The sequence below is a fragment of the Diprion similis genome, chromosome 11, assembly GCF_021155765.1.
Source record: "Diprion similis isolate iyDipSimi1 chromosome 11, iyDipSimi1.1, whole genome shotgun sequence".
NCBI lineage: Eukaryota > Metazoa > Arthropoda > Insecta > Hymenoptera > Diprionidae > Diprion > Diprion similis.
Genome location: NC_060115.1, coordinates 8,807,165 through 8,834,834, shown reverse-complemented (window position 1 = coordinate 8,834,834; position 27,670 = coordinate 8,807,165). Strand labels below are relative to the sequence as shown.

Here is a 27,670-nt window from a genome sequence, read left to right as displayed (position 1 = left end):
CCCGTGAGCGCCGCAGTGTTTCGAGGGTTGCGGGGACCTCGGCATTCGCAGCCGTCGTGCAGACGCGATGCATAAGCGCGATCGCGTAGCTCCTTAAATCGGTTAATTTTGCCTCTGAAAGGTAGATGCTATAGGTGCGTTCCTTCAGTGAATATAGGAGATAGGGAAGATTCTCCCGAAATTTCAGAATGTTAAACGAGTCGAAGAAATTCGTCACCGAATTTCACTTTCGCCCCCGTTTCACCTCGTCGAGAGAGGGTTGAAGTGGTGACCGTGGGGGATTAAACGAAGCAAAGTGAACATGGCATTGTTCGCGGTTTTATACTGAAAGTTCGATTTATCTTCCTGAGCTTTTCAATTTGAATAATTTCTTCTTCTTCTATCTCATTTTCTTCGATAAGTTCTCGACGTTCTTTGTTTCTTTCGTTTCTTTCACAACTCGCGCAACGTTTTATTCCAGTGTTAAATTGCCGTATGACCACACATAGAGGTAAGCGAAATACGTTACACTTTATTGTTAACCTAGGAAACTAAGCAAACAGCGAGTATATTTGTAAAACTACCAGCTCCTGCAATCAATAAGACCCGCTTTGTTCAGCTAGGAATATATCCATTTACCCTGTAACCCTAATGTAACACGCTGGCTTAAAGCGCGAAGCACATTTCTCCTTTTTCTCATGTGCATCATAAGGTGTACATGAACCCTGACCGACCCATGTATACATCGTAAACATATAGATACACGTCTCTATACCGTATACTTACCAAGTCGTGTGTCGTTCTCACGTTTTCTATTCGTTAAGTAATTATAGCGACATATTTCATAGAAACATACAGTTGAAGACGTGAAAAAAAAGGATCTTAACGGAAAGTGTATACAACAAGTGCGTCTAGCTTCTGCAATTCTTACCATATTTTTACAATTCATACTTTTTAATAAAACCGATTCCGTCAGCAGTATATAGTTTGATGAAAGGTGTTTGAAACGTTGAATTCGTGTCGACCTGAATACCGAATGACAGCTGGGCTAAATGAAGATTAGAAAAATGATTGACTGCATGACGAGAAATCAGTTTGTGATTTTGTCGAGAATAGAGGTTAAGGTATTAAAACCCGTTTCAACTAAATTATCTCCCGGAAATAGTCCGATACACGCGGTATATTCCTATGATACTCTCGCCCTCTATGGCTGCATGGGCAACAGTTGTTTTCCGCAAAATGCGGACAAGCTAACTCGACTGCGGAATGTCGTAGGTGAAGCAATTATTTCCAGAAGTGCAAGTACGGCGTTGGAAACTGTACTAGATATGCGAATTTAAGTCCCTCTCGAGCGAATAACAGACTTCGCTTTTCGAACTTTTGCAACACACCTCTGCAGCTGGGTGAGCTACACGATTGTCGAAAAGGCTAAACTCCTTTGTGAAATTGCATTTCGCGAAACACTTTGCGAATATAGGGAAAACGGTTTGGTAAGGGGAAAATTGCAGGTCTGATTATACGATGCAATTAAATGCCGCTATGCACGCTGTTTCCTCTCGGTAAATCGATTCTTCGACCCTCCAGTCTCGAACAATGGCCAAAAGGACATCCGCGATACCGCCGAGTAAAAATGAGACTAAAACGAAGACAAAGGGCGCCCGCCGTTGGGCGAACATTCGATGAGTTGCTAACCGCGGCCGCTGCCAGTGATACAAAGCGCGAATTCCCGGTCTGCTGGTTAGAGATTAGATCGCGATTCGCGTTGCTCCATACGCCAAAAGGCGGAGGCAAAGGCATGAAAGCTCGGATAAACGCAGAACCGATCCTATCGCAATCCCAGCAGCGTTTCCTCTCGTCCAGGTTGTGATCACATTGTGATGAAATTACGGAAGATTGATAAATTCGCGATAATTAACCGGGCGAATCTCTCGTTTCCCATGGGTGTGTAATCAGTCAGGCTTACGGTGAATTATTTTCGCGATACGCCCCATAGGTAGTCGTAATTATATGAAATCAGGAAAAGAGTCTACGAAACTCGGGACCGCTTGGAGTGGATTCATAGTCTGATTTGCCTGTAATTAGGAATCCCTACGGGACACATCGCGGAAATGACCGGGTTTATACAAACGTCATGGGGACAATTCGAGTCATGAAAAATGCAGAAGGCCTGCCTGCGACTGTTTATTCGCAAGTGCCTTTAGTCCCACTCTTTGAAACTTGAGGGGATCGACTCGAGATGAAATTCGCAAGGTTGGCACACTCGTGCGTATTTCGAACCTCGGTTCTCTGTGCACTTGAAACAGCTGCTGACAAGTATACAGAATTTGCAAATAGATCGTCAATTCCATCGATCTCGTCTCCGAAGCAGTATTTACTATCGTCTTCAAGTTTAGCCGCTTACCAGTTTCATGGACCATTCGGGGATGATGGCTTCTTACTTCTGTACACTACGTGCGAGGTAAACGACGACGGATCGATCGGTTGCCTTACGATTTGAAATAAGAAATCGCAATCACACTGTTACGTTTCGTTTGCTCGCGTACAGCTGCAGGTGCGGAATGTATTTTACTGCCTTATTCCACCACTTTGAAAGGCAGCCAATTTAAATGTATTACAAACTTTTCGAATCTCTTTACGGAATTCTCCTCCTGCCGACTCTTTGTACTCTTATCGAATAATTACCGTCAACCTGAACTGTTGCTAATGGAAATTAGATTTGTTTAACTTGAATTAATTTTAAAAGAAGCTGATGAATCGATTCCCCAATCAGCGTAAATCCTCCGTTGATATTTTGCTAAACGAATTAGCATCGCTTAACGTTAACTATAAAGAGGAAAACGTAGATTCGATTGCTTTGGATCAGTTTGTCGAGAACTTGATTTTCTCGGAAGTTCGTTTGATCAGAAATATTATAAAATATCTTGAACACTGTAATTCGGAAATTAAAAAAAAATGACATATCAGATTTCTTGAGATTATTAATCCTACAAAAGCAGCACTCGAGTTGTTTCTACGCGTAAAGTGTATGTGAAGTGGTGATCCGATACATAACTTTATACTTCAATAACCTAAGCCCGGCAGTGTATATTGTTTGATCGACAAAATCACCGATCACAAGTATTATGCCTATGCAACAACAAGATTTCAATTCCCTAGCATCACGATACGCGTGTAAAATAAACTTTTGGTACAAAAATATCCCTTAAAATATAGATTCGATAGCAAGTTTCATAAACATATACCGTCCAATTCATTTCCAAAGTGTAGAATTCAGTATTCTCGTAAACAGGGTGACATAAATAACGATCGAAAGTAGTTAAATACACGGTGCAAGTTATAGGTTAAATAAACTTTTGCGATATTTTACATTCGATGTAAAATATGAAATAGCACGATAGTGTGAAATGGGAATCCCTGCGAGGAGACAACTTCGTGGATACCTGTAAGTATCCGTCTTAGGTCCACCCTACTGTTACATGCGTTTGAATAATGCACGAACAGAGGTGGGCGTGTATAGAGATAGGTTCGTAAGTTAAGCTCGTAGGTATTTGACGCCGTTGCTTCAGGGTTATACGCGTTCGAAAGACGGTGCCGAGAATCTGAGTGGGACAAAACTTGAAGGACCCCATTCCTGCCCCTCATCCTTACAGAAAGACGTCGGTGTCTTGTGTTTCGCAAAGTGCCTAAACTTTGCGAGGAACTGGATATACATATACATGGTGGGTGGGTGTATGTATATGTATATATCCATGTATACATATGTGTGTGTATATATATGTATATACTATACATAGGTAAGAACGAGTTCGCCAAGAGGAAGCGTATCGTTAGGCACACCCCATTTGCACCGAGTATTTCGTAGGCAAGAGGAGGGAGGTACCCAGACCCTGTAAGATTCCTCCAGACATTATCTCGACTATCCAGAAGGAGCCAACCTACGCCGTCTTTGCAATTTAACCGTTTGCACTCAGCTCAGGCACCGATTGACCCTTCGCGAAATACAGTCGTATACAACAGCTTGCAAAGCTTCGCTCTGATGATACGTCTATTCCAAGCTCAACAACGAGTCTAGACTTTCCTGGAGGTGAAGAGAGGGAGAGAGAAAGAAAGAGAGAAAGAGGCTGCAGAATTGCGCGGAAACAATCGAACCAGAGACTGTTGTAGACTATTGAAGACGACGAGAAATCGCGATTGCACCACAACCGGATATCTTGCAGTTTCTATACCTTTCTCTAACTTGCCAAACGTTTGTTTTTCCCCTTCACAAGCCAGAGAATTCCTCCGGACACCTGATGCAGGGTTTAGCGAGGAGGAAGAGGGTAAACGACCGCGGTGAGGGGAAAAGAACGTTATACACGTTGATGAATAACCCTTATGAATTGCGGAAGAACGTCGTATATTATGCAACGCGACACGTATACAACGGATTCAGATGGACACACAGAAAATAAAACGGCAGGTTATTAACTAAACGATTGCCGGACTCTCTTCGATGTTAATGTTATATTCAAACACTCTGTTCGACAGTTTTGTTTTTTTTACACAAAAATATCGTTTGCTTGGTATTTTTAGTAATACGCCGTCTAATTTTAAGTAAGTACAAGGCTCCGAAATTTGGTATCGATCTAAACGGATTCACGGTTTGTACTAAACAAGAACGAGGTCAGTCAGTGTTGTGGATTAATTGTGCGTGAGGATTCCCGACGCCAGGTTGCCCTAAAAACTGCGGTCCTTTGACGGCGGACTTTCTTTTGAGACTCCGCAGATCCGCTTCTCGAGGATTTCAAAGAATCTAGGTAAATATCTTGAACTCCTTCTGAGAGCTTTATACAGGTCCTAGGCATCAACGTTGCTCGTTCCCACGTGACCGGTGACAAAAGCTCTTTGTGAAGGACATTTTCACATTACACAAACAAGCCATGCTTCGAATAAATGTACATGCATGTATGCGATGAAAGATGCACTCATTTCCCAATAGAGGCAATTACATCAACCGACGGCGTGAGCGCAGCAATTTCCTAGAATGTAGTGCTTCAATAATATCTCGCTTCTGCAGCACTCGCGAGAGCAGCACAATGCACTCTCGATACCGCACACATTGCACGTGAGCTGAATTACCTAAAACTTCCGAGTCACATTCCAGAAATATCGCGGCATATATGACGATAAGTAAAACGTCAGGATTCCTGCGGTCTGGGCCTTTGGTCGAACTTGACAAAGGAGCTTTGCTCCATAGTGAACGTACCTAAGTCCAACGGAACTTCGTCTAGGAGTTCATTCCACTCTCCTCCACCCATCACCGCCACTCCTAGCTCCTCAACTTCTTCCAGATGTGAAAACCACGGTCTGCTACGTACAAGTTTTATGAACAATTAACTAGCGCGGATAGTTAACGGCGATTTATTCTTTCTTCTTTCTTATTTCTTCTTTCGTTCCAACGCACATTCGTTATGTTGAACTCTGAGTCCAGTTGGTCTGGAACTTTGTAATGACTCCACGAACCAAAAAGAATATACCGGTCTCTTAATGATTGGAATTATTCTTGGAGACAGTTGATCAGGAATTGGACTTTGGTTCGACTTTGGCCAATCGTTGACCGATGGGAAATGACCTCAAGCTGTGGCTTTTACGGTGGCCATAATCTTGGCGGTGAACGCTATGTGACAACGCCACGCACGTGCCTCTGTAGTCACAAGTCCTCGTAGCTGAGAGGTCCTAGGACCTCTTCTCTGCCTCCTGTTATGGGCAAGGGAGAGTGGTAATCAGGTTTGCGAAGAGGTGGTGCTCCCATCAACGTTCATTGGGTAGACTGAGTACCTTTCTCCTCGTCCTCTTGTGATCCTTGCTGCGCTTTAAGTAGGTCTACGTACAGGCATTATACGTGTGGCCAAGGTACATTTCACCCTACCTACCACCAACCCACCAACCTTCGGCGGAACTGCGGCCTCGCCGCCTTTGCTGGCCACTTAATCAACTTAACCGTGAAATCTGAAGACTGGAAGGTGAGCACTGTGCCAAGTTTTAGCGAATCGGTGGAGTGACTTTCTTCCTATTTTTCATCGCCCGTCTCGACGTCGACGTCGACGTTCAAAGGAGAATTTAGGTGAACTTTTTCTTTTTCTTCGGTAATTGCTTGTCGTCTTTTGCTCTCCACCCTCGTCATTGTACACGAAAATTATTCGCTAGATACTGTAATAAAAAGCGTACTGGTATACGTATCATATGTATACATACGTTATACCATCGACTAAATTTTGGCTCTAGATCAATCCAGGCCAGAGGTTTAGATTCTGCTGAAGCTTAATTACTTTGTTGCGTTATATACGTACAGAAACACATTAGTAGCCAAGTATCGTCGTAAAGGCCAGAAATATACCGAGAAGATATCGTCATGATCGATCTGCAAAATTTCATCTTCAACGACTCAAGTATTCATTATATACCTCAAGAGAAGTTTTTACATGGAAAGAAAACTCGACTGGCAAGTTTCGAGCCAAGATATCTATGATGCGTACGCATAGAAAATCAGGCAACAAGTCATGGATTCGAAGCAGATCCGTGCAGTGTCGTTGTTGTTAGAATAAATGGGTCACCGAACACGCACATAGCAGGCATTCTATACGATGCGAATCAGTTACGTTTCACTACTTCTTTCAGTTTTACATTTGAATAACCCTGAGAGAGTTTGATTATAGTGAAAACTTCGTATCAAAATTTGCAAAGAAAAATTTTGAGTCCAGAGTACTTTGGTATTCGATTGTTCGATTGTTGATAAAATTGCACCGAAATTCTGTTCGTTTTTGTGCAAAGAAAATTTCACAGATTCATAAAAGCAATAAAATTCGAAACACCAATTACCGGAAAAATGTAAAACTGTAGACCAAGAAAAGTTATTAGAAATTCTGGAAACTTCATTTATGCACCAAGAAAATTACTTACGCGATATAAGACGACAGATTTTCGGCAGTAAAGACATTCGAATAATGCGTTAACAACTAGCACAAATATCCTGTACATTCCCGCGTGAATACCTTCGGCGAAAGTTAATATTGAGCTCGAGGATCGGGCAAAAATACACAAAACCTAAGCAAACATTGCGGGTGCGGTGAACAGGAAAAGCATTTCTGAATGTAAAGTAACGTTCGAACAAATAGACCAAGCGGGCGTAGTCTTTCCAAATTCTTCATACAAATATTCCTCGCAGCATATTTGCCAAGGAGAAAGATAATTCGATCAGCTAATCTGTAAGCGTTTACCAATCAGATCTTTGAATTAAAAAAATCCAATAACGTGTACAAAGCAGAGAAACCAACAACTCTTTTTTCTGTTTCCGACTAAAAAAAACGCCCATGTTAAGGTGTACCTATATTTTCTTTTTTAAGCCAAGACCCAAATTGATTCTAATTAGACAATACTGTGTTCCATTCTTTTGACAAATCTGTACTTCTAAGGATATTATCACCTCACGTAAGGCTTGAACGAAATTATTCAAATAATTATAATTACCTGTGTGGCAATTGGCTGGTTGGATAACGCGCAGCATCAAGTGCTTGAAAATAAAAGTGGGGTAGGTATATTTTGAGGGGGTTGTTGGCCGAAATCAATACAGCTCATTCATCCTTGTAGTACCCGCCCATTCTCTCTTTCTCTCGATTTCTGATATTTCCTTCGTTTTTTCCACGCTGTTTTTAACTTGATGAAACACGTAACGCGCAGGACGTTAACACTTCACTTTAATCAAAACGTTCGCCGTACACTCAGCCCAGAAATCCTCTCTTCTCCCTTCAGTCTTTCAGCCCTTTGTTGAACACCTGGAAGTGCCAACGATTTCACTCCTGAACGAGTGATCTGTTCACCGAGCCTTCTTGGACCCCCAAGTCTCTTCGTCGGTTAACAAATAATACTTGTAATCCTGATGTAAATAATTTTCCAAGACTGGTACCGGCTGGCTATTTGAATATCGTTAAATGAACCGGGATCAATTGGAATGCTAATTGATTACTCAAATCACACTTTACTTCCCTTCCAATAATCCGTATTCTGATATCCTATCACGTTTCATTTGACTCCTAATTGCACGACATCAGCCGAGGATGAGAATATCCTTGACTTCAATCTCGCATTTCATCTTCCGACAACTGAACCCGACAGGGAATTAACAAGCTAAGCTTGAGCTGCAGCTGGACTACTTTCGTAATTCCCATTTCAGAAATGTTAATCACAGATCGTATCATCCAGCGTATCTCTCGATTCTGCGGTAACGCACTTTATTGTTAAAGCAGATGAGTTAGAGTGTTGCTACCTCAGACCACCACATAGGTTGCATGAAAACAACGAGTCAATATTTCCTGTAATATTATCCCCATCGGTGTGCAAAGTTACAGTTACAAGACCAGGCAGCAAAATCATCTCCAAAGCTAAAAATGATCAAAGTGACGAGTTTCCTCTACCAGCTCCAAGGAGTTTAATACCAATGTTGATAAGTCTCGAGCATCAAAAAGCCTTGAGGTTATCCTTCAGCATTCTTCGGACGAAATCAACTGGCTGTAAAATTTCGTCAACCAGACTAGATGAGATAATATCTGTCCAGCCTCAAGTTTACGACGTTATCAAACCCCGCTTTAAGGGCTCTTTCCAGCTTCTTGGTACCTTTCGGATACCCGGCTGACTACTGCTTTATTTATACGTAGTCCTCGAGATATAGGGCATGTATGGTGCGCACGTAGCATCCTCGAACATACCCAGACGCACACACACGTCACCCATGTATGTACACACACACATCCGTGTACGTGAAGCGTTACAAACAGCTTGTACGGCCGGATGCTCGACCACAAAACTCGACCAGATATACATCGGAAGTTGAGTGTGTGAACGGACAGACAAAGAACCCCGACTTCAGCTTGGAATTGGTTTTCCAGTAACTCCTTGTCGGTCGTTCAAGAGTTATGCGAACGTGAAGCTTATCAAACCTCACTCTCCTTTCATCCGGTCAACTCGTCGCCAATTTTACGCAGATTTACAGAAAATTCTTAGCGTTCGATCAGCTATAAAAAAAAATTACATATGGCATCACGTTGTAAGTATGTGTCGGTCGATCGATGCGTGGTGCTATCATTTTAGTCGAGGAAGGTGAACCTGTCGAGCGTGAAGGTATACACCTACATCTATACACCTTGTATGTGTATTTGAGGAAATTCTGAACGATCGCATATATATCCGTCATCCGACAGATTGACGAATTCATTAGCTCAGGTTTGTGGCAAAACAGCGGCCTCCCGTGTGAAAGATAATGGTTAAAGGAAAAGGGGAGGCTGAGGGGGTGGTATTAAATATAGTATGTCTGAATACAAGGTACCGAGCTGCTACAACTCGTGTCCTACTTTTCCGCGGATATACACTTTGATAACTGACAAAGATGTTTCACAACTCCGTAAATCCTCTTCCAGCTTACTCATCCCTTTTGCAATCCCTCCCACCGCGATGGATTGTGTGTTTAAAATAAATAATGCAACTTGCTCTTGGATGTGTGTTCTCATGGTGAGTATATAGCTGTATACCATTCGAATATTGACCAAGTAAAAATACAGGGCGAGAAAAACCCTTGTTTCCGAATCAAAGAAGGGTTGCCAACTAATTCCAATTAATAAATAATTGAATTCGTTACAACGGTTTCTCATTCCTTACGTCATTCAGAGGATACATTTGTTCACTGAAGCTATACAAACTCATTTCGAAGGGAATAAGTGGCGATTGTTAAACCGTTAAAAGGGCGAAGTCACGAGTAGCATCGATATATAGGAGAGCAATTCACGTCACTGATTTACTGATTATCTGCATCAGTTGAGAGTAATTTCAAGACTCAATATAACTGTAAACTTTGACTTAGAGAGTTACAATAAAATTGGAAAAAGAGAGGTTCGACATAGTCGTCAACAAAGGAGCTTAAGAGGACTTTTCACTCGATTATCAAGCTCGATAATATCTCAAAAAAGAATAATCATCTCTGTAAGTAACTCATTACCAAAAATAAATTCTTCGCCTAATATACATATACAGAGATAGATTTGATAATTAACTAACCTACAGAGTTTAGGATAACGAAAGTCGAGTGAGCTCCCAAGTGACTGATCTCTCCTATCAATCTATGTTACTATTATTATACAACAGTATAACAGTTATCGGGGCGAAAACAATGGGGGAGATAAATCTAACGGTGACATGAAATGGACCTCAAACTCCGTGATCGTTTTCAATTCGGACCAGTCTCCGGCAGTAGGTTCCGATGACGCAGGTTTACCCACCGAATTCGGCATCAATGAAGACCTCCCGGAGCTCCTGTTCGTCACTGATTCAGATCGTTTCAACTGAAACCCCTTTCTCCACTTTCTCCCCTTTCCCCCTTACGAACACTGCGATCTGGATGTAGAATAACGAATTGTCTATCAGCCAGCCAATCGGAACGCACGTCACTTGTTGAATACTATACCCATTATCTAACCACCATTAGCTACAACTTGCTCTGCACCATTGAAATGGATTTTAAATTCAATCGATAAATGTACCACGCCCATGTAACGCACGTGAGATTTAGTCGATACTTCGTTGTAAGTATCTGACCTCGTGAACTTTCGAACTGAATTTATCCTGCAGCAGTACTTTATAATACAATACAAGTGTGTGCCTGCTAACTTCGCATTTTACACGAAGAGAGTACCAAGCCTTGGGATCAAAGATTCTGTTAAAACTTTCAGGGATGTTTCCTTGGCCCAAAATATTGAGTTTTGAGTGTCTAGTTCTATTCATTGGTCTTCTTTTACACGACTCCCAATACATTAGATCTAGGCTTTTGAAGTAAGAATATATCCGTTTGGACTTGAATCTATGAGAAGCAGTCATCGAAATTTTAAGACAAGGCAATTAAGATTAATGTTTCAGTTAAAAATAAATTACAGATTTCATTAGCTAAAACTCGTTTTAAAAGATAAAGAATGTTTGAACCAGGAACTAAAATTATTCAGAAAAAATATAAACCTCTATACGTATACCGTTGGTTTCTTAGTTAAAAAACAATAGTGTATTCCCATGTGTAAAAAAGCCATAGTACCTGTCTCCTTAATTCAATGAAATCCATTTGCAACTCCCATTTAAAAACTTTCCACACAGAGTATGATATACGCCGTGATTTTCTCTGCCACGCAAATTCTGGTATCACATTTATCAGGAGCATGATATCCGCCTAGTTAAATTCAAGTATATACTTTTGGTTTTATGCGTAGCATAAAGTAGAGAATTAATGCGTAGATTTTTCGTAGAGTGTCACCGATAACCAAGCTCTGAACGCGGCATGACGTCGCAAAATTATATCACACATATATAGCAGGTGGGTTGATATCGTTAATGCGCTTTGTAAGGCAGGACGTGAAACATGTTTTAAAAATCCATTAACCCGGTCGTTGCGTGCTAAGAAGAGGACAATTTTTCACCATGAAACCGTCATCAGATTTCAACGCAAGAAGTAGAGGTTTTATATACGATAATAGAAGGACGGAGAGTGGATGATGCGTTCAGACTTAGAATAGGCGCGTTGTAATCGGATTTTACTTATTTTTCACTTACTCGAATTGAACGGCAGGAAAAACCGGGGAAGTTAATGTCTGAGCTCGTCAACTCCGATCGGATATGACGAGGTGCTTAAGTTTAATAGAATATCTTAGGTATTCAAGCTGTAACCGTTCTGCGGGACTGTCAAATCGTCATCCGAATCGAATCTGTGAAATGTTGGTAAGCGATATAGTTGGAGAGAAACTTTATTTCATACGTTATATAGCCGCACAGTGGAAGAAGAAAAAAACAAAAAAAAAAAAACTAAGAAATGTCTGCAAGATTGACTGAAACTTCGAAAGAGAGAAAGAAAGATTAGAAAAAAAGAAGGAAAGACGAAAGACGCAGTGGCGTGAGAGAGAAATCTGGCGAATTTTATTAGTTTCGTTAGTTTTAAGCCTAGACAAGGTTCGCGGAGGAGGGCAAAGTGGCGACCTTGTCGAAATTGCAGGAAGTTTACTTTAAAGCTCTGATAAAACCGTAGGAGAAGGAGAGAATTTCTCTGTGCATTATATAGGCAGACAGGTATGTATATTTATGATAAATAGAGGATTTTAAACAAACTCGCGACAAAGCCTGATTGTTATAAATGGTCTTGACGCAACGGAAAAGCAATTGCCCAGCGAGGCAAGGAAGGCAAGATGGGCCGAAGACTAAATATTCCCTGCACATGGGGGGGCAGGGAAATATGAAATAAGGCTTCTCGGGAGTTAACTTGAGTTAAATCTTCCAACCTGCGGTTCGATATTTTATAAAATTTATTCATCTTGCGCCTGGACGAATGCGCGAAGCACGAACGGAGAAATAGATTTACAATTTTGTCTGCGCATGTCAAGCCTGCAATTAATTCGATGTTAATTATAGAAAATAAATCGAGAGTCGCATCAACTGTATCAACGACAAGTTTTCCTTCCTGACAATCTGAAAACAAGTTTCTAGTGTTTGTTTACCTGGGATTTATACGATTCGTATACGCTGTTAATTAGCGAGTTAAATCATTCTTCGCGATATTCTCTTTGGTAGAAAATAACAACAAATTGCGTGAGGTTCACTGAGATTGAAATAGATTCATTAAAAGCTCGAAGGACTTCGTATTTCGTTATACTCTGCACTGCCACGCGCGATTATTCCTATCAATATCAGTTAAGAAATAATAATAAATGTAACAGCGTCATTTTGTAAATTTTTTTCGAAATGGTTTGTCGGCCAGAATACGAGACTTTTTGTTAATTTTATCACACAATCCTCGTGTATTGACTATTCAGTAAAGTATTACGTTTGTATGTAACAAAGTTCTCTTTACAAATATGAAAACAGGAAATACTAGAATTATGAACGAAGGCTTGGATATCGGGTTTCGTTTCAATTGGCCAAAAAATTATAAAAAATCCAGTAGATTCATATTCACTCTACGATGGATAACTATTTTTATTCAGAAAACAGTCTTGAAGTACTGGAACCCTTTTTTTATCATCATGTTGGTATCGCTGAATATTTAATTTTAAATCATCGCACCGATATCGTTTAGAATTAACAAATGGAAACATTAAATTGACTAGTGAAAAACATGATAACATCTTTCAGTAATTTTGTAGAAAATATTCGTCTAAATAAAATGAACCTGAATGAATGAAATGAAATCAGATTTGAGTCAAATCGAAATAAAGCATCGATGTCCAAACTTTACTTTAATTACGATAAAAATATTTCAATTTATCCATTTTCAAAAAGATCTTCGTATCTGACGAATATAACATTCCACATGGTAATAAAGCGAATAAAAAGTTTAAATTTTCATCAAAGAAGTTCTCCTCAACAAACTATACCATTAATCAAGTAACAATTCGCCTCATTTTCTGCCCAACTCAGCGCAACCCTCTTTTTCAAAGTCCTGAGTAATAGCTCGCAGCTGAAAAGTAAAAAGATTTTGGTAACCGCCTCTTTCTTACCATCCGTCCTATATATAGGTATAAACACGTGATAAACCCATACGGCTAGGAATATATAGCATACCTATCCATACGTAGTTCCATACAGCACAGTCCGCATTATGCCAGCGACTAGAAGCTGCGGATTCTCATCCTGAGAGTCTCGATCGGGGTTGGGGGTGAGAGGGAAGGAAGGCAGCCCCCAGCCATTGGGGGATGAGTCGAGAATGCGGCAGGCTCTGCATACCGTGCAAGCCTAGGCCATATTAAACCCATCTAGAGGGTGGACGGTTGGTAATAGAAGTTGTGGAGAAGCACGGATATATAGAGGATAAAGCGTCGCAGGCACCTGCGCATGCATAGTTGTTTTTCATCTATTTTTCTTCGCCCTGCACATATACGTATGTATGTATGTATATGTGCCTACTTTCGGAGATATGCAAGAAGAATAATTCGGACATGAAGTGAATTTTTTTTTCCACCCTTGTTTAGATCCGCGAAATTTAATGTTAAGCTTAGGCACGAATTATTTTACGGCATATTATAGATTTACGATGATTGTGATAGAGATCTCGATTATCGGACCGCTTCAGCTCAGAGATGTCTAATCACAGCGTTGATCACGTACGCTATTGAAATGCTTGTGAAAATTGCTAGGGGATGTATAGAGAATGGACTGCATTGTTTCGCACCTATATTTCGTGATGGGAGGTCAAAGAGCAGAATGGCCCCATAATGGAAGGGTAGCAATGAGGAATTTTCAAAAGCCTGGAAATCCAATTCGTGAGATTTGAAAACGCAAAACGCCGAACTAACTGTAGAAAAATTCAAATTGTAAAAAGAAGGTTAAAGTATGGAAAGGCAAAATACAGAATTTTTTGCATTTCCTGTATTTTTACTGACTTTGACCTAACCTCCTATATATTTCAAAACTGTATGAAACCGATATCCGCGTTTTTGAAAACTCGATAATGTTGTGTAATGTAATTTTGATAACATCGTTCAAAGAATTCGTGCACGAATTCACTGACTTCATGTCCATAATCCGCACAAAAACTGATGATATAGATCGAAAATTTCATTACTCTTCCATTATCTTAATAAATAAAATTATCTAACGATGTTTTATAGGGTACAAGGCTAAAAATCATCCCGTGAAATTTTGTTTCCTTTGAAATATTAAGAACACTTTGTTTCGCGTTCGACGTTCGTTTGAACCCTGTTGTTTTTTTTTTTTTTTTGCTCATTTATCGCATCGAGCCCTGTTCACAGTTGTTGTCCCCTGAATTCACGACAGTAAATTGAGAATTCGAAATGCAAAGTGTTTTTTTTTTTTTTTTTTTTATAAATACACTAGAACGCAAACGACGTACAAAAATTTTCGAGAATCGAAAATTCATTTACTCCGTATTACGGATTATGAAAAAAATCTAAGAAAAAGTACCGGAATATTATAAAGTTTAGTGAAGATGATAAGACTGATTAATCAATGTCAATGTAATTATTATCATGAGCCTGTTTTGTTTTTCCGTCATATCCAATTATCATTCAACAAGATCCTTTTTTTTTCCCCCCGGTTGTTGGCAGATCTAAATGAAAAAATTCCGCAGCATAAATTTCCTCTCTAGCCCGTCAACTCGTTGCTTACCTCGTGATATTACCTGTGTCGGAGGTAAAAAGCCATTAATCATTTTTCAATCACACGTCACACTCGTTTCGTCCCACGCGTCATTGAAGCTCGCTGACTACAATTGGGATGCGAAATACAAAGTACTTCAATCAAGTCCGCAATAACACGCAACGCGAAGAATAATAAAACCTCGGGATACGCCTCGTTTATTTATTTATATATATATATATATTTTTTTTTTCTATTCTATAGTATACACATTATTCGATTTTAATTTTTTTTTCTTTATTTATTTTTTTCATTTTCATAGAACAATAACGATGTCAGCGTAATTGTCGAAATCTCGAACTAATATAACACCATAACAGAATTCAAAAATTACTGTGCATAAAAGTATCAAAGCTTAGGAACAGACTTCCGATGGGAATCCATGCAAATCGAAACCTTTGATATATCGATCGTGATCCGAATCCCAGGAGGTGATAGATGATTTAAGAATATACAAAGCTGAGAAAAAATCCCGCATAAAACAGTAAGGGGTGTTGATGTGAAAGGGGAAAAGGGGAATGTACGAAGTGTTTTCCCAACACCTTGGGTGATATCGCAAGGAGAGGTATAACAAAATCTTCAGAGTTATACGGTAAACCGAATACGTGCAAAAGGTCTTTCCAGTTGCGAATGTTCGTTGCTCTCGAGGCGCAGTGCGCCATGTGGCACGTAGCCAAAAAATTCTTTCCTCCTTTTTACCCCAACGTTTTTTTTTTTTCTTTTTTACTATTGCTATTGCCGCTTCCGTATTTTTATTTTTATTTACTTTTTTTTTTTGTCTGTTTCTTAGCTTTCTTCATATTCTCTACTTTTATTATTTAGTTTTTATTTTTTACTATTTTCTATCCGCTCTGTCGCGCCATTCCCCAGCAGCTAAACCCTCCCTTTCACCCTCCTGCGTCCTGCTTTCTGGCTTCGTTTTATTAATTTTTGTTTCTGTTTTTTTTTTTTTTTTGTTCGTCTTTTCTTTCCTTCGTTTCAATCGAGTCCCGAGCTATAAAAAATTCTCTTTGCTGATATTTTCATCCATCTTACGATGCAATCAAGGCGAAATGTAGACTTTGAGAGAAAAATTTCTCCCTCGTAACGAGGGAAAGTTGTGTGAGATGCATTCCGCTCGGAGATTTTTTTAACAAACTCTAATCCCCGGAAGGTTTACGATCTCGAAAAAAGAAAAGAAAAGAAAAAAAAAAAAAAAAATGTTGTCTATTGTATATTAAAAAACGATAGAAAAAAAATATGTCGTTTCGAACATTTCTCGTAAGAGAACAAAAATGTGTCGAAAAAAAAAAAAAAAATTTAATACACCGACAAAATTATCACCGCAGCTTCATGAATTACAAATTCTGCAGAGAGCTGTCAGGTACAAAGGCGGCATAAAACCGATTTCTACGTAACGACGAACCTCACCTTGACACAGCCAAGCTAATCAGGACTGACCTAGTTGAGGTCAAGTATTCTCGCATCTCACACTGTATAGGTGAAGACAATACACCTATCTAACATTTTCCAGAAGGTCTGCTCTGCTCTGCTCTGCTCTGCTCTGCTGCTGCTATACCAGCATCACCCTGGTTACATGCGGGGATTCCCGGCGGCGGTGGCTTAAGCTTGGTGGAATTTGAACCCTGTGTACACAACTCAAAAGATCAAAGAGCGGAATGTAATTTGTTATCAGATAATCTTCCGCTATTATCCGTGATAATGAATTCCAATATGTATTATGGGAGAATCTTTCGTGAGTTTATAAATTTTTTATTATACCGATGAACCGTCAGGCGTCTTTTGAAATGCAAAAAGGAAATTTTCAAACATGCGGAATGATTCGGCATATACTTTTTTCACCGAGGTATCTATTTAACCGGTTGATACTGCGCACACCGACCCTCTTATAATAGGAGAAAGATGACGCAAAAAGATGGCAGGGAAAGCAGAGGGACGGTGAAAGCCTCGGGCTCGAGTCTTACACACCACTAATTGGAACCATTGTGGCTGAGAGTTGAAAAACGAGTCCACGCTTAACCATCGAATTCGGTATTTCACGACTCGAAGCAAAGATTTCAATCCCACTTCTCTTTGTTCTTAGAATTCTGATATCTGGAGGTGCAGCGACCCGTTAGAAAATTCTGCCAGCTCCTTCGTAAATATTCTTTCAAAGATTCGAAAAGAAATACCAAAAGTTCAGATTAACTCACACCTCGCAAAAAACTTTTCTCATTTAGTACAATAAGTGTCCCGAATTTCAAAAATCAGTTTTTCGTGGCGAAGCTTTCGATTCGGATGCAATTGTGATATGTTATATATAGTGTATAGTAAAATAAGAAAATACGCCAATTTTTCGGCATGTGAAATTATAGTGCAATTATTGAACTTAATGTTTAATTTGTTTTTGTCAATCCTCCGAAAAAAAAAAATTTTCTTTGCGGTGATCACAATAACTTGAGAACGCCTTACCAGAAACATAGGAAGAAAAAATAATTCTGTCAGAAGACATAAAGATCTGCCGATTGAACGAAGGATTTTCTTTTCTATGAAAACTTGTTTTGCTAATAATCGAAATTTCGAAAGATCCTTCGTTAAATCAACAGATATAGATATCATATAACAGAATTACTTTTTTCGCATGCCTATTTCAAAAAAGGTGTTCTGAAGTTATCGAAGCCACTATGAGTAAAGAAAAAAAAAAAAAACCGCTGTACTTCGTCAAATTTTCAATCTATCGTGACAAAAAAAAAAGATTTTAGGTATATCAAGTTTAATAATTGTATTACGAAATCAAGTTCTGTTATCGATTAAAAAATTGCATTTCGGTTATTAAAAAAATTCTCAAATTTCGCCAATGACAATTTGATACAACCTTTTCCATCTTCCATAGGGCTTGTAGCTCTTGATCTTACATAGTAAGTACATAAGTAAATCGCTACGATATTACATGCGTATACGGCGATAATTATAATTATTTGTCTGGTGAAAAGGACCGTCGGGATCAAAGGAATTTATTCCCCCGAAGCTTCGTAGGGAACAAGGCTATACGGCTTGAAGTTTTTCAAGCCGACGGACCTATACGCCGCAGCTTCAACGATTCCCTCGAAACGCGACTTGACTCGTTCACTTTGCGCTGCCATCTTCCTCGCCACGATTCAACCCGAAAAGCTGCTTGCCCCGCAGGATGAAAGAAAGCAATCGCCTTGCTCGTGACCCTGCTTTCTGTTATTTACCCTCACAATTGAAACGTGGAAGGTAATGTGATTAGTTGAGAGACACTAACGTTGACTTGCTGAATTAGTTAAATCTAAAACGAGGTCCTGAAGACTGTTGCAAGGTTTGTCATATTAGTTCTCTTCTTCTTTTCGATACAAGTCCACCATTTCAATTCGAACTGCACAAGTGTTCGGTGGTTTTTCTTTATTACTTTTTTAAATTTGTTTGCTATCTTTTCCTCTTTTTGTACAGTATAAATAAAATAAGAAAATTTTAGAGTGGTTACAAAAGTGTAATCAAGATATATATATATATATATATAAAAAAAAAAGGAATTGATTTCTTTTTCTCTTACTTTTCCGGATTAAATTTCCGCGATTCCACAGGCATAATGTCACGTAGTGAATGCGGAAGCGTGAGTAGACTCGCGCGTGTATATGAAAGAAGGTTAAATAGGATTAGGATCCTTTCACAGCGGCGCTCTTTACTGCCCCGAAGTAGGATCACCCGTCGTAATTGTAGGCGCGAGGGCGAACCTCTCTACCTCGGCTCATCGTCGATGCTGTACACATGTAGCATGCATCATGCATGTATATATACATGATGGACACCTACACGTGAAAATCGAAGAAGGGTCTGGCAAAAAACGAAGAGGGCACAAATTGGGAGAAAAAGTAGGAGTCGATCCTCGGAACCGTGCGGACGAGAGCCTCGGGACAGGTTGATAACACCAGTGAGGTGTAGGAGGTGCGGGAGGACGAAGGGAGTTTGACGTTTGACGAAGAACCAGAAGGACATCTCGCGTAAGACATTTCGAACGTGACATTCAGCGTCGTAATCGTGGTCCCTTAGCTCGCCTTCGCTATATATGTATAACGCGTCGATTTCTGTTTTTTTTTTTCTTATTTTTATTCTTATTCTTTTATTGTTGTTGTTTTTCAGGTAAAAGATGGGCTGGATTTTGATGAGTTTTGGTGTCGCCCTGGCCGTTTTTATCGCCGCAGGAATTGTCTTGGTGCTTTTTAAAAGGTGAGGTGATTCAGATTTTTACCCAAAGTCTGAAGTAATCCTACATAGACGAACAAATTTTCACCAGCGTCGTGGTTTTCACTGCTAACGTATATACATATATGTTATGGTATATCCATGGGTATATAAGTTAAATTAACAGCATTAACGATAACGATTACAGATATCGCGTCGGTTGGCAATGGAGCGCTAGAAACGTGTGGAGCATCTGCGAAGAGTGGAGACAAAGGTTATCCTGGCTTTGGGCTCCGAGGGAGGAAAAGGTAGAGTGAAAATGGAGAAAAAGTTTGAGGAAAAAGAAAAAGAAATTGAAATTACAAAAATTGTACGAGCTGACGAATATAATATAACCCGGAATTATTGATCACGATGTCAGCAGAAGTGAATCGTAAGTTCTGCATGAAATATCGTTGTGCCATTAGGTATAACACATGCGATATACAGCGACCTGCAACTCGTTAACGTGTACGGATAATACATTAATTAAAGACCTTTTTTTTCTCATTCACCTCACACCGTGAGATGTATCATAAATCCTAATTTTTTGTTAGAGCCTTCCAGGACCTTACACATACCATCAATTTATTAATTAACGTTTATACAAGCTTGCCGATTATTCCGTGAATGAATAAAGTTTCATTTTTAAATTTAACCAAGAACAATTACCTTTTTTTTTTGCGGATTCCGTTTTTACCGTAATTAGCTAATCACGTTACAATTATGCATTAAGAGAGGAAAATAAAAAAGAATTCAACTCGTTAGATCAACGAAAAAAATGCAATCAACATTAAAATTCATATTTTTTAGAACTACCGTTGAATAGTGCACGTGTTTATCTCTTTTCGTAACGTATTAGAAGTTTCTTTTTTCATTTTTGTTTTTTCTTTTGACTGGAAAACATTTGGAAATCGATATTAAGCCGAATTTTTTAATTTTTCAACTTATTCATTTCGAATGACAACTACCATTAGCCATTGATAGTGAAAAAAATTTGAAAAAATAATAAAACGGAATGAATTTTACAAAGCCCGGACTGGTGCAATAATGAAATGCGAATACAGAGTTGTGTTATAAGTAAACAGCCAGGGAGCATTCGTCAGAAGATCGATCGTTTGCTGAGTTCCATGAATATCAAGACCCGCGATTCTACTGTAAGGATACTCAAACAGCGTGCTGAATAGTTATGAAGTGCATTAAAGCCAGCTAACAGCAAGCTGAGCTCGTTTATTAATTGAGTCGCCTTAATCGACTCGCACTACTTTCTCGCCGTGATTACGCGGCAACTTCGTTTAAATAATTATTCGGCATCGGTCGTAATTGTTAAGAAAAAAATGTCTTAACCCAATGAGAAAACGATGCTAACGTTTGTTTTTCAGGTGGGACTCGTCAAGGCTCAGCATCCGACAGGACAAACTATTCCCGGTTTATATCGGCAGGCCGGAAGCACGTCACACCACATCCTCCACAGCGAGAGCGATTTGAGATTGGACGCGCAAGGAGCTTTCACGAGGTTTTTATCCTCTCAGATATACGCAAACTCCATAAAAGAATGATTTTTGAGGCTCAGGCTCGACGTAATCAGATAAGCTTGGCGCATGGCGGCAGTTCACGTCACATACTCAAATGTTCAATAATGTTAATTAATTACTGACTTCGGCTTCCGGCTACTTAAATTATTTTCGATCCCAAACGAAATGCGATTTCGATTCATTGCCAGTCATTGTCACATAATTCGCATAATATTTCAAGGCGAAACAAATTGGCCAAAAAGTTAAGGTATTTATACATTCTACTGTGCATTTTCCAGTGATTATTTTTCACGTCCCGTAACTACGTGAATCGTGTGAAATTCTCTGCAAGCATCATATAACTCTTTGTCACTAACGTGTTTGTAGGGTAATAATTATACTTGTAAGACTAGCTCGAGGTCGTAGTTACGGGTGAGCTCGAAGCGTCTACGAGAGTAGAAACAGGCGATAAGGGTAATCGTAATATTCCAGTGTAGTTCTGCGAGGAAACAGCGCTGTAGAAGCCACAGAGCTAATTATAAAAGCGGTTTAATTAGCCGAAGGTTCGAGGTGTTAAAGGTACACACAGTTAGCAGCGGTTTCGACCTGTCCCTTTCTGGCGCGTTGGATACTCGTATGAAGAGTTTTTTAAGCCGCAAAATTGACAACTGCAGGTAGTGTTACAAAGTTGGAAGCTTTTCGTAGCTACCCGAACATCGCACTTTAAACGTTAATGAAAGTTTGAGTTATTCATGCAGCATCGACACCGCGGTTCGCCAGTGTAAAAGTTACGCGAGTAGGTACCCGAGCTTGGAATAAAGTACACCGTAAGGGTGGTTCGAGTATCCCTCAGGCAAAGGATCGCCCTTCGTATATAGATATCGAGGAAATATTTACCCTCGCAGCTGTGGCGCTACCGCAACATAGGTGGAAATTATTTTTACAAATAACGAGCAGACGTGCCTCGCCACACGCTTTCAGTATTCAGGCTTCATCGAATTATCCCATAAAGGTTGAAGAATCTCATCGGGATAGCTTGTGAGATGTGAAAAATTTTCGGCTAGTCATCTGGGCTTTATTCTACGTCGTTACGTTATGTGGCAATTTACAAGTCGAGTGCTTGGGTTGTTAGGAAAAATGACGGAGATCAACGTGTGTACCTAACTTGACCCGAATCACCCAGCAATCATACCGAATCAGTTTTATCGTCACTTGTGAAAGGTGATTGGAATGTGGTAGAAAAACTTGATGCATAGCAAGTCTTGAATTAGTTGGAATCGGATAAATTGACTGGGATTGTTAATTGTTGTTAATTAAGTTTCAATTTCCTCCCGATTACTAAAATATACAAAGCTCGAATCATTGATAACGTTTTCGTACCTACAGTGTAATATTGCGTTGTTTAACCCTATAGATACTATCTAACAATAACAACAGTGATAGTAGTAATAATAATAATAATAATTCCGCGGCGAGGAGAAATTAATCAAAATTATGTGTCCAGTTTAAGCGCGGGGATTTCAACCGGTCCAAAATTAACTGGACAGAGTGAGAGTAAATCTCGGTCGTAATTTAGAATAGAATTGAAATATATAACGAATATAGGATGCAAAATCCCTCCCCGACTTAACTATAAACCCTCGTGAACGTGTCGTCGAACCGAGGTCAACTTTAATATATTCAAATTGGCAGGGTATTGTGTATACCACGTATTGAGAATGCACACGATCTTACTAACACGCAAATACTCGTATTTGCGAGAAAATTGCGTCTCAGCATCGACGTGCGAAAAAAAAAAAAAAAAAATTCACGTCGATCATAATATATTATAATTTGTAAGATAATTCCCAAACCGCTGTATCAGGATAAATAAAACAAGATGGAGATTGTCGTATTAAAATCCGGCGATTCGTTCGCAGATTCGAATCGGTGGACAGAGATCTGCATCCCCCGATCGGAGGGACGTCGATACCTCCGCAGCCCCTGAGACCGGCACCACAACCAAAGCCGATTGCTCGGCCAAGACCATCACCTCTGCAAGCACCAACAGCCAGCGAAAGTCTGCGGCTGCAGGACATCGGTCCAGCGCCGTTAACACCCCCGCCGCAAGGGTTGACAGCCGTTGGTAACGGTCTCCAGCATCGGGGACAAAGCGCGTTTATATTTCCAAGCGAACCGAAGCCGGGATACAATAAGTACGAAGTTAAGCAGTTGACGAAGCACAGCAGTGAAAGTTCCCAGACAAACTCGTTCGGGGTTTTCGGAGGCGGGGGTTTTGAAAATTCGGGGGTAGGTCAGAGCCAGGATTACGTGTTTCCGAGCGGCGGTTACGACGGTTTGAAGATGAAATCCGATCACGAAAGTTTCTCGGGAACCGGAAGCTTCCAGCAGTTCGGATCAGCGGGTGAGCAGCGAGGCGTGAGGTACCCGGCATTACCTGCAACGGAAGAGGAAACCGAGCCTTTTGGGAACCGCGAATCGAGCCAGAGAACCCTCGGATCGATTTACAATCCGAGACACGCGCGAACCGAGTTGAGATCTTCGCTGAGTGGCTACACCGGCGGCTCGTCAACGGCCCAAACAATTATGGAGTCGATTTATGGGCCCCAGGCGGCCTCGAAGATGCTTCAAAACAGCCAGAACGGGACCGAAACGAGCTGCTGCAGCATCAGCCAGGGTGGCGGCTCGTCGCAGAATCAAAGCGTGATTGAAATGACGCCGTTCAGAGCGCAACTACAAAACGTACCTGAGGGAGAAGCCGGGACCTCCCATACACTAGGACAGAATACAATGGCCAAGTCTCCAGGGTTTCAGAACGTCTCGCAGATGATACAGACCAAACAACCGGCGATATATTCGTTTTATGCCGGCCAAAATAGCCAGACGACAGCACAGGATCATAAAACGATTTCCCAGAGTACTTCCAAGGGGAGAGGACTGCAGGACAATGCCTCTGTTTCCTCGCTCCTGTCCGACCCCCCGCATCCCGGTCCAGTTCCACCCCCTGCCCCTCCTGACCCCCCTAACGGTGGAAATTCAACGTTGAGAAAAAACGGGCCAACAACCGGCGAACGTATTTTCAACGCCCTCAGATCCGTCACGTCGCAAAGTTACATTGACGCCTCGGAGTTTTATAAGTAAGTTTTCGTGCAGAGTGAGAATTTTGAATTTGAAAATTTGATGCCTCGAGCTAGTGATCAAGTTATAATTGAAACTTGAAGAAAATGATGTAAAGTTCAGCATCTGTTTGGGTGTCATGTGAGGAACGTTAATCTTTCAGCTCGGTACTATCCTCCGCTCAGCAAGTCCAGAGGTTCACGTTTCCACCCTCAGAATCATTGGAAGACGGTACACCAAGTCACCGGACACCAAACGATGCTCAAGGGTTTTACGTAGAGCCGGAAATACCGAAATTAACGAAGACGGGTCGAGGCTCGGACCTTTATAGCCCTGAGCTTAATTTGGAGGCTCACAGAACGGCGCAGGAGGTCAGTGGTGAAAACGCGAATGAGAGTACAAGGAATAAAATTGTCGAGGGGTTCCGAGTTTCGGCTTACTTACAATGATAATAATTGTTCACATCACCGACGTGTCATCTTCCTCTTCGTAGGTGTACAACAGTCTTCAGGATCCCCCTGCGTCGCCATTACTGTTAAAGGACCTCAGCCAGGAACCTCATCCTTATCTTTCGGATCCCAGCTTCACAAGGACATCGGAGGTAGTAGATAATGTACCAATTGCGATACCGAAAACTCCGAGAAGTTGAGGAGTGCGATGCTGATCGTTGTTTTCATTCCAGGATATTTTCAACAGCCTTGAACAGAGGAGAAAAAGCATGGAGAGACTAAACGGTTTCCAAGATTATACCGAAGTGGAAACAACAGACCCCCCAAGGTATGATTATTTTGCATACGTAATTTCCATGAAAAAACACAGTGGTAAAAACTTGAGTTAAATTAAGTACAAACACCCTAATTCAACCGCAAACACCCTCATAATTTGCTTTCCCCTTATTCAGAAGACGGAGTAATCAGGATCTCTGTACCGCTTTGGAAGAGGTTCAAATGAAACGAAAGCTCTCCCAGGTAAGAGCGACTTTTATAGATGATAAAATAATTTTTTCGGCTCGCAGAGGACGCAAATCTTGCGTTCACTGAAATCTGCTCAATGCCAAAATGCCATGAAAGGGAAAAGGGAATAAATTTTTCCAACCTGTGCACACAGTGTATTAAAATATAGCTACACGCAGTGCATATATTTACGCTAGAAAATGTATATCATACATACATATGTATGTATACGTACCTACACGTGTCTGTGATCCTCGAAAAACTGGTGATGCTTCAAGGAAAGACGCACATTCGTAACAGGCTTTTCACGCACATGTGAAGACCGTCTCATCTGAGTAGGTATATAAGCTTCCCTTTGACTGGTTGAATGATTTTTCCCTTATGCTCAGCAGGCGCCTTTGCAACAAGGGGAGGACACGAGTCGACTACAGCGTGTCAGGCGTGAAATAAGCCCACTTTTTTTTTTTTTTTTTTTATCCACTTTCGATACAATATCAGAGGGACACTACATGCGATTTATTCTAAAAAATATGCTTAACGTACCGTGTCCTGCGCAAGTTCCAATCGTTCGTTTCTTCCTTCTTTCCTTGAATCCATCTAGTCGTGAATTATAATTGCACGCCCTTCTTCAGTCCGCCGAAGATTCTTACCCGGGATTTGGGGTTGGAGAGATCGTCGAAGCGTTGCCGGACAGTCGGCGAGGATCTCAGGGACCCGAGCCTGAACCACCACCCGACGAATCAACCCTGAAAAGAGCTGTGAGTTGCGACAGCGTCTGCTCGGACACCAGTGTGGTCCTTGGTGATCTGGAGGAGACTCCAATCGTCGGACATCTCTGCGTTGGTCTCGAGTACGAGCGATGGGGTGGACGAGGTGGCGAAGGAGATCTCACGGTGAGCGTCCTCGAGGCCAGGGACTTGATCACCTCGGATGGAAGACCCGCCCAGAACACCTTTGTCAGGTAAATAAAAGGTTTGTCTGTGAAAAAAGTTTGTGTAATCGAAAAAAGCGCTCGTTTGTTATAAGTTGGATTTGGTCACCGTGTAATGGGGTCATTTTTACCATCCCTTGCAGAAGGAAAGAAGGAAAGACCCTTAATTCTGACAAGAAGAAACCTTCTGAAATAGAAGGCTAATTATTTACCTCAGTATGAAGAAGTGTTCCTTTGATAAAAGTCAAGATTTTTCGCAACTGTGTAGATATAGTTGTTATTTCGAAAGTGCAATATTTTTATTTTTATTACTTTTACACGTGCTTCTTTTCACTTTGAAACTAACAGATCTAAAAACTGATAAAACTAGTAAAACTATTAAAATTTGACCACTTCAACTTCGAACCTAAACGTGGAGTGGTTCAAGAAACGTCAGAAAACCGATTCATATGAAAATAGAATATATTTTCAATTTCGGTTAGTCTCTTCATTTGTTATATATGAACCACAGTCTAGAGATCAACAGTGTATGGTCTCAAAATCAATACGTAATTACAATGACACAAAAAACGTGTAAATTATTTTTAGTAAGACTTTAGCAACGTTATAGTTTCATCACAAGTAGCCACTTTCAAATCAACAATCCGATTCTCAAAGTTGAAAAAAGAATTTCCAAACTCCTCTCCAAAGAATAAATGTCCCTAAAAGACAAGGTAAAAAGTGACTTCCTTAATTGGTTCCAGAGTTTGTCTTCTTCCGGACAGACAAACGCACGTGCAAACAAGATTATACCGAAGCTCGCCGTCGCCGAGTTACCAGGAAAAGTTCCTCTTCCCTTTGGACGGTGGTCCCGTGGGACGTTCTCTGCTGGTTGAAGTAAGTGCTAAAAATTGAACGACGGTATTTCGAGTAACATTTTAAAATAAAAACCCCCGGAGGGTGCGGCGACCGCCTCGTCCGTCCAGGATAGGAATTTGCGGAAAGGATTTAACCGCTCTGAAATTAGGTAACACGAGTGGTCCCACTTCCTTTCAGGTCTTCTCAGTTGACATTAGCATGGGGGGTGGCGCCTCGCTCCTGGCCGAAGCCAGTTTGAAGTTAGGTCCTGCACCACGACCCCCAGCAACTACCTGGCTGCCTCTGATCGGCACCGCCTTGCCGATACCTCATCTCGGGGAATTGATGTTCTCTTTGAGTTACCTGCCTACGGCCGAGAGGCTGACTCTGGTGGTTGTAAAGGCCAGGAATCTACGAGGTGGAAATCCATTACCCGGAGACACGTTCGTCAAGGTATTTGTTTAAACTGCTCGTTCTTCGCGGTAGAAAGTTTAGTAGATTACAGTAATTCCATTCTCTATATCAGGTATACTTGCTGCAACATGGTAAGAAGATGCACAAGAAAAGAACGTCCGTGAAGAAGGGTGAGAAGAGTCCGATTTTCAATGAGGCAATCATCTTCAATGTACCCGCTCATGCGTTACAGGTAATTTCTAGACACTGTAGTTCAGAATTAGAAACTAATCAAGCATTTTCTGAAATAAAATCCCTTTCATCAGAGTATTCAATTGAGGCTAACCGTCGCTGAGGCCGGGGAACCAAGGGCTTATTCTGTGGGACACGTAATCGTTGGTGGAGATGCTTCTGGACGAGCATTGGCGCATTGGAGGCAAATGCTGACTGCCCTGAGGCGTCCCGTGGCGATGTGGCATCCCCTTAGGAAGTGAAATTGACAAGAGACAAAACAT

The 27,670-nt window shown here is 40.8% G+C and overlaps 1 protein-coding gene across 2 annotated transcripts; it reads left to right on the top strand.

Moving 5' to 3' along the window:
- Positions 1–410: 410 nt before the first annotated feature.
- Positions 411–27,670, top strand: LOC124412452. 2 transcript variants are annotated; one of them, XM_046892326.1, is made up of 14 exons: positions 411–490; positions 19,330–19,416; positions 19,580–19,679; positions 20,793–20,926; positions 22,844–24,061; positions 24,205–24,412; positions 24,535–24,642; positions 24,724–24,818; positions 24,943–25,009; positions 25,627–25,955; positions 26,669–26,801; positions 26,961–27,215; positions 27,289–27,408; positions 27,482–27,670. In XM_046892326.1, exons 2-14 carry the CDS (start codon positions 19,337–19,339, stop codon positions 27,647–27,649), a joined length of 3,015 nt encoding a protein of 1,004 aa, XP_046748282.1. In that variant the 5' UTR covers positions 411–490; positions 19,330–19,336; the 3' UTR covers positions 27,650–27,670. The 2 variants fall into 2 exon arrangements, with proteins under 2 accessions (XP_046748282.1, XP_046748281.1); XM_046892325.1 differs by lacking the exon at positions 411–490 and adding an exon at positions 18,841–19,061.